We start from the raw sequence: 13,479 nt of genomic DNA on the forward strand, positions 1-13,479 counted from the left end.
TGCAGCCATCTCTTGTACTGTATTGAGAGAAATGTGGAGTTGCCATTGATGGGCTCCTTCTAAAAATACTACTTACTTGGCTTCCTCTGGCTTGCAAGGCACTGATCTTGAGCTAGCATGTAAATAAGAAAGTGAGAGTAAAGTGAAATTTCCTAATTTGCATACTTGTTTCAGGTAAGTGCCTCGGATATCTGTCAGGTCATTGGATCAGTATGACACCCGGACAGCTGGTATTTCCAAAGCAGAGTTTGCTAGTAGCAGATTATCTGCCTGCTATTTAGTTTTTATATAGCCATGTAGTTATCTTCAGTTTACAGAAATCCTCACATTCATTTTTATTTTCCTTAATAACAAGCACAGAGAATGAAAAGAAATAAGATACCACAGAAGTGTTCTGTTTGACGCTGCCAAACTCCATTGCCCCCTAATGATTATGCAGTGTCCTAATCTGCAACCATTTACTGAACACTACACAAAGTCTGTAGTCACATACGGTACATGGCCTTCACCTGAACCTGAAGTCATGCTGTGCTAGATAAGCGGGTGAATGGGAGCTTGCAAGAATATAAGAAAGATCGTTCATGTGAATGTAAGCCTATTTGAGACATGCCTCAATCCAGAAATCAATGTTTGCATCCTCATATGGATGACTTGTTTCACTCTCTTACACCCAATGGTCCTAAAAGCAGTACAAATCAAGCCATGATTGAAGAAATATAATCCGTTATTAAATTTTTTATGATTGAAATGTATTTTGAGTCAGAGGATAAATTCGAGAGGATCAAACCTTTTCCTTGGAGTATAACAATTCCTTGTCCAGCCACATTTTATTCCTGGCAGCGGAGGTCATTGCTGTGCATCTTTAACACAATTCTGTATAGATGTACATATATCAATAATATGAATACATGCATTATGCTGAAAGCTCTACTGTAGAAACTGAATAGGATGAAGAATATTCACAAAATATTCAGGCTTTTTCAAAGCACAATAAATAAGAGCTGTCATAGTGCATAAACCAGAAATCAGATTCACATTTTTGACTCTCCTGTAATCCCAGACGGAGAGGGTAGGTCGTGGTCAGCACTACAGCACTCACACTTTGACAGTGGAAGAATCCGGTGGTTTTGGGAAACACAGACTGTTGTATTTAGCACATGCTGATAAATAAGGCTAACATTTAGTTTGCTGCAGTAAGGACCCTGAAAGATTATTTCTGAATAGATTAATATTACTAAAACAATATTAATCTATTTTTCTGCTAGTGTTATTTATCAGTTCTATTTTTTGTAACATACTGCTTTCCTGTTGCTGGCTACAGCTACCCAGCAACAGAATCGATAAGGAGGGAATTCTTATTCACTATATCGGAGCACCTTTGCTAAGTGTAACACTGCAAAAGGGGAGCAGTGATAGAGTAACTGACTGCTGGTTCAGTCAGTGAGGGAGCGACAAGGTCAGTGCACTCTTAGCGACCCAGTCACTGTACCATGTGCGATATTAGCTAGATGGATGGAACGTTCAACATTATTTTTATTATAATTATACAGGATTTATATACTGTTTGCACAGCACTTTACCAAATGGAGGGGACAGTACAGTTACAATTTGAATACAGGAGTGTTAAGGTGGCCATACACCTTACAGCAATCGTTCAATTTTCTTGGTCCCAACATCGCACCCTCATTCAATCTCCGTTCAAATAGCCCATCATGCACACACCAATGTAGATTTCGATAATCGTTCGTCAGCAATACTAACTGGCCGAATTTCATCAGATTTTTGTTTGCGCACAAGCAGTGTTCATGTTGCGATTTTTGTTGTACGAAATTCCACTAATCCATTGATTTTCGTCCGTTTCGACTATAGTTTTCTAACCTGCCCTTTCCACCAAATTTGGCCAGTTGCACAATAATTGCGATAGTGCCATCAACTGGCTGAATATCGTATGAAAACGTGATCATGGACGATTATTGAACGATAATTGTAAGGTGTATGGGCACCTTTAGGAGGGCCCTGCTCGTGACAGCTTACAATCTAGTAGGAGGGCAAGTGACACAAAAGGTAATAATTGTGTGGTATGATTTAATGGAAGAAGTGAAAGGACAGTTATGTCAAGGTGGAATAGGCTGCCCTGAAGAGATGAGTTTTCAAGTATCACCTTGGTGGACAGAGTAGGAGATAGGAGAGATTGGTGGTAGGGAGTTCCAGTGGATGGGAGACACTCTGGAGAAGTCTTGGAGGCGAGCATGGGAGAAGGTGACTGGAGAGCAGCAGATCTTGAGAAGAGCAGAGAGGATGGTTTGGGTGATATTTTAAATGAGGCTTGTGATGTAGCTGTGGGAAGAGTTGTAGATGGCTTTTTTATGTTGTTGTTAGTATTGTACAATGTATTATTTGGGCAAGTGGGAGCCAGTGGAGGGATTGGCAAAGGGGGGCAGTGGACACTGATGGATGGTAAGGTGGATGAGTCTGACAGCAGCATTCATGATAGATAAAACCACTTGCTACATGCTTGTTTTGGGTGGGTGAAGCTGGCTATACGCCTATAGATTTCCTGCAGATTATCTGTGGTCAGATGTAAAAAGTGCAACAGATTCCTCCATCTACACTAAACTGTGTGGATGGAGAAATTTCCCACTGGGCCAAGCTTCGGTATCTTGCTAGTAAGCCCCGCTCGCTCTCAAAACACCTGAACAATGCCTGCATCCAATCAGATTGTTCAGGTATTTTGACAACCAGCAGGATCGACTAGCAAGATACTAAAGCTTGGCCCAGCGGGAGATTCCTTCTTCCACGCAGTTTAGCGTAGATAGATGGAAAAAGTGCAACAGATTCCTCCAACTATAGAAACTCTGCAGAAAATCTATAGGTGTATGGCCAGCTTAAGACTATGTTATCTACATATCCAGGGATTTCCCCTGACTTTCTTTCCTGGGGACATTTTACCAGACAGGAAGTGAGGAAAAATATGCAACAGGAAAACAAAGCAAAAAAGCTGACCGATGTTTTAGCCTTTCATTTCTGTCTGGTTTGCTGTTGGAGTTTCACTTACCTCTGGTGAAAAACCTTGTCTTTGGGACAATCAGTAAGAGGAGATCTTTGTAACAGATCTCAAGGCAGCAGTAAAAGTTGAAAGGATTTCTAAGCCTTCCCTGCTCTATCCAAAACAAAAAACAATGTTTCGGCTATAGATTCACTTTAATAATTATTTTGCATGGTATAAATCAACCAACCCTAACAAAGTAGATCTTTGTAACAGATCTCAAGGCAGCAGTAAAAAGTTGAAAGGATTTCTAAGCCTTCCCTGCTCTATCCAAAACAAAAAACAATGTTTCGGCTATAGATTCACTTTAATAATTATTTTGCATGGTATAAATCAACCAACCCTAACAAAGTTTCAAAATATGATCTCCGTGAACCAGGAACCCAACGTCGGAATACCACCTGATACCCAATATGGATTAACGGATTCTTCTCATTCTATTAAAATTGGAGTCAGTCTGTTTTACGCTTGTTTGTTTCATGTTTTGTTTCTCTAGCATATCTCTAAAAATTATAGCTATGGTAAAAAAAGTGGACTGTGGAAAAGGTAGACATGTAGATTTTTTAATAATTTAGGTCATTTTTTGCCAATGTATTTTGCATAGCCAGTGCTGTTGATCGGTTCTGTATATCAGATGTTAGTATAATATACAGAAAAAGGTCTAGAAAGATTGATCCAGCTAATAAGCTTAATTAAGTTCTCATTGTCTTTGTTTGTTGCAGCCATTTAGGTTTATTCCTCTCCAAGTCAAGCCCTACTGCTATCCTTTTAAACTTATGGGAGGCTCAGAACTTCCCCAATGGGAACCTAGCACGACTGGCAGCTGCAGTGGCAGAGATTGGCAAACAAGACTCTCTCATGTACATGATGTCTGAAGCAGAGTGCTGAAGAAGTTCCAGTTACCTGCTAATTTCCAGCAAGTCCTGTGTCCAGGATCGGCCAAAGGACTCAACCTCCCTATATCAGGTCTGTGGATGTCACTCTTTTAAATGCCCTCTCCCTGGCATACGAGGGGATGGAAGGCTAAAAACACAACTTTCTGTGCTTTAGCACTTCTCTGCCAGTGAAAGTTTGAGACTTTTAGCTCCTTTATGCAGAGCAGGATTTTCAGTGATGGAGCAAGATGCCACTTTCATCTGCAGCTAAACACACGTCATGGTAATGCTGTTCTCATATAATACACAACAATCATATGGTAAGACTTAACCAAGAAGTTGCCACATTCCAGACAAATACAAAAAGAAGAGGCATTGTGTTCAAAGTTGTTTCATTTTGTGGACCATCTCATAAACACCAACACATCCTGCTATGTGATGCACTGGAGAGTGAAACCACTAGAAACCTCTCCCAGAGAAATTCACCCACCAATCACCATAGACTTTACTTCTCTTTCTAAACCAAGTGTCTTTTATTGCTACCTTGTCAGTGCAGGTGCGACAGTGACACCCAGTGTTTGTGTTGTTCATTTGTTACCAACACCCATTCCCAGGTAAGTGGAAAAAGGTGCAATATATTCATTTTTGCCCCCCCCCCCCATTAAAGACATGGACATCCTCCTATTTAATAGCCATAAGAACATTGAAGGGAGCATCAGGTCAGTTTATAGCCGAACAAAAAGGAGTGATACAAACAAATCTAGCCCATTGGCCCTCTCATCCCTCAAACCAGCTGTATATGCAAAACAGAAGCACTCCCTGCTCCAGGAGTGGCTGAATGAGTGTGTCTGATTGTGTATGTGTGCGCACAAGTGTTTTGTTTTTTATTTTATTTTCAGACCAAGAAGAAAAAAAATAATAATAATTTGAACAATAAAATGTGTAATGACCAGTGTTTTTTTCTACATTCTGTATTAAAGTGCATTCAAGTATTTACACTTGGCCTTATGTATATATTATGTTCATTCCGCTGAAGGTGTATAGTACTTTTAGGTGACTTGAATGTAAATAAATTATATATATTGCTAATAAGTCTGTATGGTTTGATTACAAGGAGTATAACTGGTTATTGCTTCAAATTTAGTGTTTACTCATTGTCATGCAGGATGTGACTGTGTAAAAATGCAACAGTGAAAATGATCCATGATTGCAGTAGCAGACAAATATTGACTCTCTAGGATTAGATTTCTGGGTTTTCATCTATTAAGATGAAGCACAGTTGCTGATGAAGCTGGTTGATAAACATGTACAGGCTACGTCCAATACTTCAGCTGCTTATAACAACCAACCACATTTTCCTCTGCATTTATCTTGTGTTCCCATAGACAAGGAAGCCTGACAGACAACACAGGGATTGAGATAGGTGAACATTAGAGCTCTGATAGTCCATATAAAAAGTAGATAAACAAAAAGGATTAGTAGGTTTCAAGGGACACTAAACTAGGGAGTTAAATTTTAAAAATGGATTCAAGTACCTTAACTATTAACAAAAATGTAACTTAGTGTGGATCACTCAGCTGTAGATCTTCAAATCACCTCTGAAATGTGTCCTTTCAGACAGAAGGACAGAACACTGTCCTTGCTTCTGCAGGGTGGCTACCTTTGTTCCCATGGCCGCTGTGTGTGTTGTAAAGTAGCCACCACTCCTGTGATCGACTACAATCTCATGTTTAGTTTAACAATTTGTATGGAGATTGTAGTCCATCACAGGAGTGAGCTTGGAGCGGTGACTACTTTACAACACACACAGGGACCATGGGGAACAAAAGTAGCCACCCTCCAGTAGGAAGGACAGTGTCAGCACGTATTCAGAGATGATTAAGGATCTACAGCTAAGTGATACACAAATAAGATACATTTTTGTTAATTGGGGTCCTTGAATATATTTTTAAGATTTGACTCCTGAGTTTAATGTGTCACTTTAACTATGTAGTAGCATGCACAGACATCGTAATTCTAGTTTCACCTTTTTCCCCATTCTTAACTACATTGCCAGTGCAGCTGATCTCCTCCAGCCTCTTTTCACTTGCTCCCTGTCTAAATTAATGTACTTTAGCAGGAGTTGCTTCATCATTACTCAGGGCAGGCTTGCGGTTTGTAACAAAACATGTCTGCACATTGTGCATAGGCATGGTTTCATTTAGTTGCCACTGAAAGCATAGGTGACAATGCAGTGGGAGAAGCATTAAATTATTCGCTCAACTGTCTCATTTAGGATATTTTATATCCTAAATGGCAATACCTCCTACTCAAGTATACTCCATTAGATTAATCTCATAACACTGATCACCCAGCAGTTTATTGTAGTAACATAAAAAAGAGCAATTTTTGAACATTCAGATTTTTCATTCTCTGAGAGTAAACATTGCCTGCATAGGCTTAGGGTTACAGAGGTTTGTCTACCAGTGAAGGATCTATGTTGAGCAAAGAACTGTAATAAGAGGAATATGCTGGCTGCCATTGCTGCACTTCCTGTGGCATTGCTAGTTACAGATACCTTTGCTTCAAAAATCCTAATTCACTGAATTTAAATCAGTATAGTGATAAGAAATTGAATCTCATTTATTGCAAATCTCTTTAGTCTGTGACTCAAATGTACTATAGCTAAATACACAGTGAGGCAACCAGCTTTTTCACATTATTGGATAAATGTTGGCCCAGCATCGTTTGAAATGCTTTATTGCAAAACTGGAGTTAGAAATGCAATGGTGGAATATCCTAACCGCAGGCTCTTACAGTTTCTTCTGCTGACAGATTCAAATTCAGGCACCCCCAGCTTGCACTTAACCACTTCAAGACCAGGTGTTTAGACCCCCTTCCTGGCCAGGCCATTTTTCAGTATTCAGCGCTGCGATACTTTGACTGACGTTTATTCCGTCATGCAACGCTGTACTGAAATGAATTTTATACCATTTTTTGGGGACAGATAGAGCTTTATTTTGGTGGTATTTAATCACCACTGGGGGGTTTTATTTTTTATTATAATTAGGAAAAATTACAGAAAATTTTGAAAAAAAAAAGGGTTTTTTACATTATGTTAGGAAACATTTATTATTAACACTAGTTTGTGTCCTCCCGTTACCCCAAGGAGAACTATGGGGAAAGACACTGACCCTATAGTTCTCCTTTAAGGAGGTCCTAGTCTAATTCAGTTTCCGATTTACTTGCACCTACAGGCACACAGCCTGCCAGAGGGACCAGACCTCTAGGCCTGGGTTACAGCCCAGAAGCCTCCAATCATACATACAGCCTACTTGCAAGAGAAGGATCATAGACAAAGACCTTTCCAGAACTGGGCTCATTCTATTGTTAAAGCTTGGTCCAGCCCCAGATAAGTCGGGTATGGGCCAGCTAACAAGCAAGTTTCTCCATGTCACACCCCTGAAACAGTGTTCTGGAGCTTCCATAACACATTGGAGTCAATTTATTAAAATCTATCTATAGAAAAATTGCTGTTACATTTGAGTCTCAGTTAATCAGAAATCAGGCAAAACATGATCTGCATGTAGTTTATCCTCCATGGATAAAATCTATTGAGGAACATTCTACTAAAGAACAGAGTGAATTAGGAAAAGAAAATAATGTAATATGGCCACTAGATAGAGCTGAGGATCATTGGAAATAAATACATGTTAGTATTGGGATATAATATCACAATTAAAGAGAACACTAGCAGCAATGAGCATATCAATGTAACTATTGCTATCCATGGTTACATTTTATATGTTCATTCCATGTCATTATTAACATGTATTTATTTGTATGCATTTCCTATGGTTCTCAGCTTCATCTAGTGGCCATAATGTGGTATATTTCCCCCATTCACTGTTCTTTAAAATTAAACCTATTAAAAGAGCAACCAGAAGAGAAAACAAAAACCACTAAAAACAATTGTCAAACCATGTTCTCTGGCCCGTTTTAAGGCTAATTTGCAAATTATAAATATATCAGGGGTAGATGGCCACTGACAGAGGATATGTACCAATGCAAAAATTTGTTAAAATTGCATTTAGCGCAGAGCGGGTGTAGTCCCCTGAATGTTATATTGTTTATAAATAATGGCTGGGGATTTGTCATTTACGGCTTCTGTTTGCAAATGAGCAAGCCGGGGCCCTCTAGTCCCCCCCGCCCCCAGTCAGTTATGATGTCCCATCTGTCCCTACATGTCAACCAACTGGACGTGGATGCTGGCTGATGTCACTGACCAAATATAATCATGACCATATTTGATCAATAACATCACCCAGGATCCTCTAGCCATTCAGATTACAAGTACCTGCCAGGCAGGGAACTTTCATTTTGTGGCAGTAGTGCTAGCACCACAAATTGGTTCGGGCGGATGAACTGGCTGAATATGGCGAGTTTGTGACAGGCTAGGTTCAATTTGAACTCATGTTCCACCCAAACCCAAATATACCTACTTCTGAGTCTTAAAATGAGTTATAACCATGGGTGTAATGATAACTATTCAGTTGTAAATATTATACCCACACAAGCTTTATTTCAAAAATATTTATTTTGTTTACAATATTCCATATAAATAGAAAATGTATAATGTTACTAATATTAGAAATAGTAAATGTTCTGCATGATAAACATTCATATAATGCAGTTCCTTTAAGCAGTCTGTGCTCTGGATCAGCAACACAGCATGCACCAGCAGTGCACAAAGCCCTCCCTCTATACCTAAACAGTCTTAAGTTCTGGGGGTTTTTTAAGCTGCCCGTGGCTCTGCATCAGCAACACGGCATGCAACAGCAGTAATTAGGCCCGCCCCTTTACCAGAACCATCTTCAGATAGGTGGAAAGAAACATCACATTGGGGAGCCAATGTTTTCACTGTCTTCTGAAGCACACCAGCAAAGCTGCAAAATAGATATATTGTTACAGCAACATTGTCATATTGGAGGGGGATGTGCAAAGTGGAAAAAAAGAAAAGGACATGCTCACAAATTATATACAAAAAAGGTGCTAATAATAATAATAATGTTATATCTCTGGTCCAGCATAAACCTCCTCTAGTCCAATCTGCATGGTTGCAGGGACCCTGGTGCACAGTAAGGGCTCCTGTTCCCCCTTACTCCATGATGCCAAAACAGCGGCACACAGAGAGGGATCTTCTACAATTGTCCCTGCAATTGTCCCTGCCAAAACAGCGGCACACAGACAGGGATCTTCTACAATTCCCTGTGATGAATCAGCTAATAAATAAATTACAAGCCAAGTCCATCGAAGACTGTAACCCATCTCATCTCTTGGATCTCCAGTGGTGAGACTGCAATGCACCCTAGATCCTAACTCAGCTATTCTGTGTGGTCCTACTCTATTCACAGGATGCCTTGCTTGCGCTACACATGCACCAGGTGAAAGGAGATCCTCTTGTTTGGCTTCATTATAGCTGATGGGCAAGTACAGCTTGGAACTTTGGTAGGATAGTTTACCAATGCAGTCTATAAGCCACATTGGACTGCAATGGTAGGGCGGGGTCAGCTCCTGGGCTTTTATTCCCCAAGCGCTCCATGGGAGGGCTGGCAGCAGGCAATGTAAACACATTCAGAACAATGCTTCCGCACTGAGTTTACAACAGTAGTGAAAGGACGTCACAGCACTTTCTGAAAGAGTTGAGGCTCTAGGAGAACTAAACATCTCTGTCCAGCCTCTCCTTGCAACATTAGATCCAGCTATAGTAGAGCCAGCCAGCAGCAGAGTACTATTAGAATTGATCTGTTGCTGCAGAGCTGCGTGAGGGAGTGAATCAGGCCGCCTAAGTTCAGAACCAGCATCTCCATTAGGAAAAAAGAAAGGATAAAAAGGGAGCACCAAAAATGTTGAACATTCTGGGTGACCTTTGTCTCAAGCACAATATCATTTCAGAATTTTAGCTTACCATAAATACAATTAAAAAAAAAAAAATATATATCATACATTACTTTTGTTTTAAATGCAACACACCATAGTGCACAGCATGGTGCAGGTGCGTTACCTGCTACTGTAACAGTGAGTTATAGGGTGTCATTCAAAAAGAATGGCACCATAGAGGTACAGCGGTACACAGGTTTTACTGCACGTTAAACACAACACAAATTTATGAAAATTAAACTATTACATGTCCAGAGCCACAACTGAGGCCCCCTATAATTGCTATGTTGACCATTATTGGGTCTAGCTATAGGATCACCTTTTTTTCCCCACAGTATTCTGCGTGATTAAAAGGTGTGGACTAATTCATCACAAAACAGAGCCTCAAATCCATATTAATAATGCCAAATTATAAATGAAGTTTACTTACTGGGGGTGCAGCTTGTACAAAGTTCCATCTACACCTACAGTGATTTTCAAATGGTCAAGGCCCCGACTTCCTCTCATCTTTTCAACAACAGCGGCAATGCCAGCAGCACACAGTTGAGCTGCTCTCTTGGAGACTATAGTGCACACCTCCTTCACTATGACCGTATCATCGCATGTGCTGTTCAGACCAAGCTTCGTTAAAATGGATCGCACCTGCAGGAGCCCCAGACTATCACTGGAAGAAGATACAGTGTATAATTGGTGTATAATCTCTGGAAATACAGTGCAATATCAGCATGAATTTGATTTCCCTAACTTCACAGCTTAGAGGTTTAGTCAAGTTTGCAAGTCTGAAGTGGCCTTAGCTGTGGGAATGTGTGACCAATCGTCACGTACTGTCCAGTCACTTCCTTCCTTTTTCAGGTCCTGTCCACTCACCCAGCTCAGTATTTGAATATTCACAAAATGCGTCACAGAGGGAAAGCTCTTAGGAAAAGGACCAGAAAAGGTTATGACAAGGGGAGCATAAATGAACCAAAAAAGTCCTCCACTATAAAATGACAAAAGAGCATTCTTAAAACATAAAAGGTATCTGCAAATACAAAAAAAGGGAGGAGTTTGATCCTCGTTTGAGAAAAAGAAAGCCGAGCTATGCAAATCATTTTATTTTACCCCGTGGCCAAGTGTGCATTCAGAACCGCTGGTACACAGCCTAATAAGAGAAATTATAACCAGACAAATTATAACCAAAGGCCTCATCTCTTCATCTCTTGTGTACATGTATGCTAACATTGATGCCAGAATACCTGAGGAATTGTTTTGAGCAACATGGAAAACACATTTTAATATCAGAGCAGATTAATAGCCCTTTATTAACAACACACACAACTTTGGATATAGGACTGTGCCACCTAAATGGTTGCTAGTGGTGCAAGTTATGGAGGGGAATAGCATGGCCATGTCCAGAACCAAGCCCTGCTGACTGACGTCACTGGTTATCACGAGCAGGGCAGGGTGCCGGCCAGAGTGCTACAGGTTGCGTAACTCCTAGCAGCCTGGTACGCTCTGGCCCGGAAAGGTGAAGGCAGGTGTTCCCCATGTGACCCAATGAAATGCCACCTGATGCAACTGCCTCATTATAGGGAGAGCTCTGCATTTATACTCAAACTTGCCAAAAAACACCAGTCCATAAATAAAAAAATATGTTTGCAGATCAACACAGTCAAGAGTAGCTCAGTTTAATGCAACTAAATTTAGTAAAATGGAGAGAAAAAAAAAAGTCTCTTACCTTTCAATTTGAGATAAGTACTTTGTAGGAAAGAGGTCTCTGGTATTTAACTGTTCTGAGATTTTGCCACGGAATAAAATCCTATCCTTTGTGAGTTCAATTAGAACTTGGCGTACAATCTCTCCCAGGTACATTCCACTGATCATCTTCTCATACCTGGAGAAAATTAAAGGTGACACTTGTCACATTCATTGCAATGAAGCATGTTATAGAAGGCTATGGTTCTAAAAGGTATGCTATTAAAAAAAAAAAAAAAAAAAAAACTTTGGGGAATAAGAGGATTGAAACACTTTCTTTCTGCAACATTGTAATCAAGTTTTATATGACAAGAAAGAAAATTACTATTGGGAAGATAACAGTGTGGTAAAATCCCAGGCATGTTGTATTTATCTTCAATATTATTGTGGGGAAATCTATGAGCTGCAATGCCCAAACTGCCACCTTTTTTGTAAGGTCAACAATATTTCTCTCACACATAGTAAAGCTCCAGCCACTTTTTCCAGTATGGGAGTTCAAGTACTCAAGCAAAAAAAGAGGAGTTCAAGTATTTAAGCCAAACAAGCTCTTTGCTGGAGCACTGGAGGTAGGCAATCATCGTGCATCTCCTACTACATAGGACCCATTCTCAGGACAAGCAAAATATTGATAGATGACTGCACTGATGAAAATGTGTGTCTGTTCAGAAGTTGATCAATTATCTCTACCCTAATAAATAAATAAATCTTTTTGAAATTGCAAATGTTTAATCTGCCTAAATACTTCCATGCAGGTCTAAAAAGGTGCCCATACACTGTACGATTCTCGTACGAGAATCGCGGGAAACCCCGCAATACGATAAACCTACAGTGTATGGAAGGCGTGCAACCGTTTCTACTGTACGGTCGCAAATCTTCCGTCGAACAAGCAGGCTTGAAAACCCACAGAGAATCGTACGATTCTTGGCAGGTTAGTGGCCTACTTGTTCGACAACTGCCGAATGGGCCGGTGTGCTCACGCGCACACTGCCCGTTTGCAGTGATCGGAAGCCCGCCCCTCACTGCGGTCATCGGAAGCCCACCCCTTGATGATCGCAAGAACGATCTGCCTGTCCAAGATGGGCAGATCGTACGAGCTTTTAATAAGCTTACGACCATCGCAAGACAAGAGTCTTGCGATGGTCGTAAGGTGTATGGGCACCTTAATGAGTGGAACATTATTTAACTTGTTTTTAGTTTCTGTTCGTAAATGACACACTTTTGACATGTTTGCCGTGTGATTCTTCCACGTCAGTAATATACTTTCTTACAAAGTGCACCCACACATTATATATTGTTTTTTAGAGGACAGATAGACACACATATGTGATATAAATATGTAGCCCTAACGCCTCACTTAGGACAGTAGTATTATTTTTTTTTACAAAAACCAGCACAGCTAAAAAAAAAAAATGCAATAAATACATTCATTTATTTGTCCCTTATTTTTTTTACACTTTTCACAATTTTTTTTAAACGTAAAAATTGTATTTTAATGTATTCAATTATATCAAGCAGTCATTGTGAATTAATCTCACTATTACTGCTTGATAAATTAATAAATTTTTGGTTATTATCATGCTGCTTCAAACTTCAGAACAGCCGATAATAAGTTAGTGACACTGATCCTGCAGCAGTTCAGGATTCAGCTGTCACTAGTTTTCTGATTGTTACAACAACCATCAGAAAACTGAAACATTCTTCTTCTTTGCCTCTTAGGGGCGGAGCTAAGAGGACCGTCTCTTAGCTCCGCCCCCTGGCCGCCAAGACGAGGAAGAGGGCCATGGGCCTGAAGGACAGGGAAGGTAAGTTTGGAGTGGGCGCTGGGGGAGGGAGGGAGAGAGAGAGAGAGAGAGAGAGAGAGAGAGAGAGAGAGAGCGAGAGAGAGAGAGAGAGAGAGAGAGAGGC

The 13,479-nt window shown here is 40.3% G+C and overlaps 2 protein-coding genes across 2 annotated transcripts in view; one reads left to right on the plus strand and one right to left on the minus strand.

The window, feature by feature from the left end:
- Positions 1 to 4,676, plus strand: part of UNC5A (unc-5 netrin receptor A) — a 315,219-nt gene extending 310,543 nt beyond the window's left edge. Inside the window, exon 16 of the mRNA XM_018552406.1 lies at positions 3,769 to 4,676. Within this exon, the coding sequence (XP_018407908.1) occupies positions 3,769 to 3,934 (166 nt within the window). The 3' untranslated portion in view covers positions 3,935 to 4,676. The remainder of the gene's footprint in view (positions 1 to 3,768) is intronic.
- A 3,886-nt stretch (positions 4,677 to 8,562) lies between these two features.
- Positions 8,563 to 13,479, minus strand: part of HK3 (hexokinase 3) — an 86,575-nt gene continuing 81,658 nt past the window's right edge. The window contains exons 17-19 of the mRNA XM_018552405.1: positions 11,558 to 11,713; positions 10,271 to 10,504; positions 8,563 to 8,846 (exon numbers count right to left, since the gene is read on the minus strand). Of these exons, the coding sequence (XP_018407907.1) occupies positions 8,696 to 8,846; positions 10,271 to 10,504; positions 11,558 to 11,713 (541 nt within the window). The 3' untranslated portion in view covers positions 8,563 to 8,695. The remainder of the gene's footprint in view (positions 8,847 to 10,270; positions 10,505 to 11,557; positions 11,714 to 13,479) is intronic.

Source organism: Nanorana parkeri, unplaced genomic scaffold (assembly GCF_000935625.1).
Source record: "Nanorana parkeri isolate BGI_ZX_2015 unplaced genomic scaffold, ASM93562v1 scaffold87, whole genome shotgun sequence".
In the NCBI taxonomy this organism is placed as follows: Eukaryota; Metazoa; Chordata; class Amphibia; order Anura; family Dicroglossidae; genus Nanorana; species Nanorana parkeri.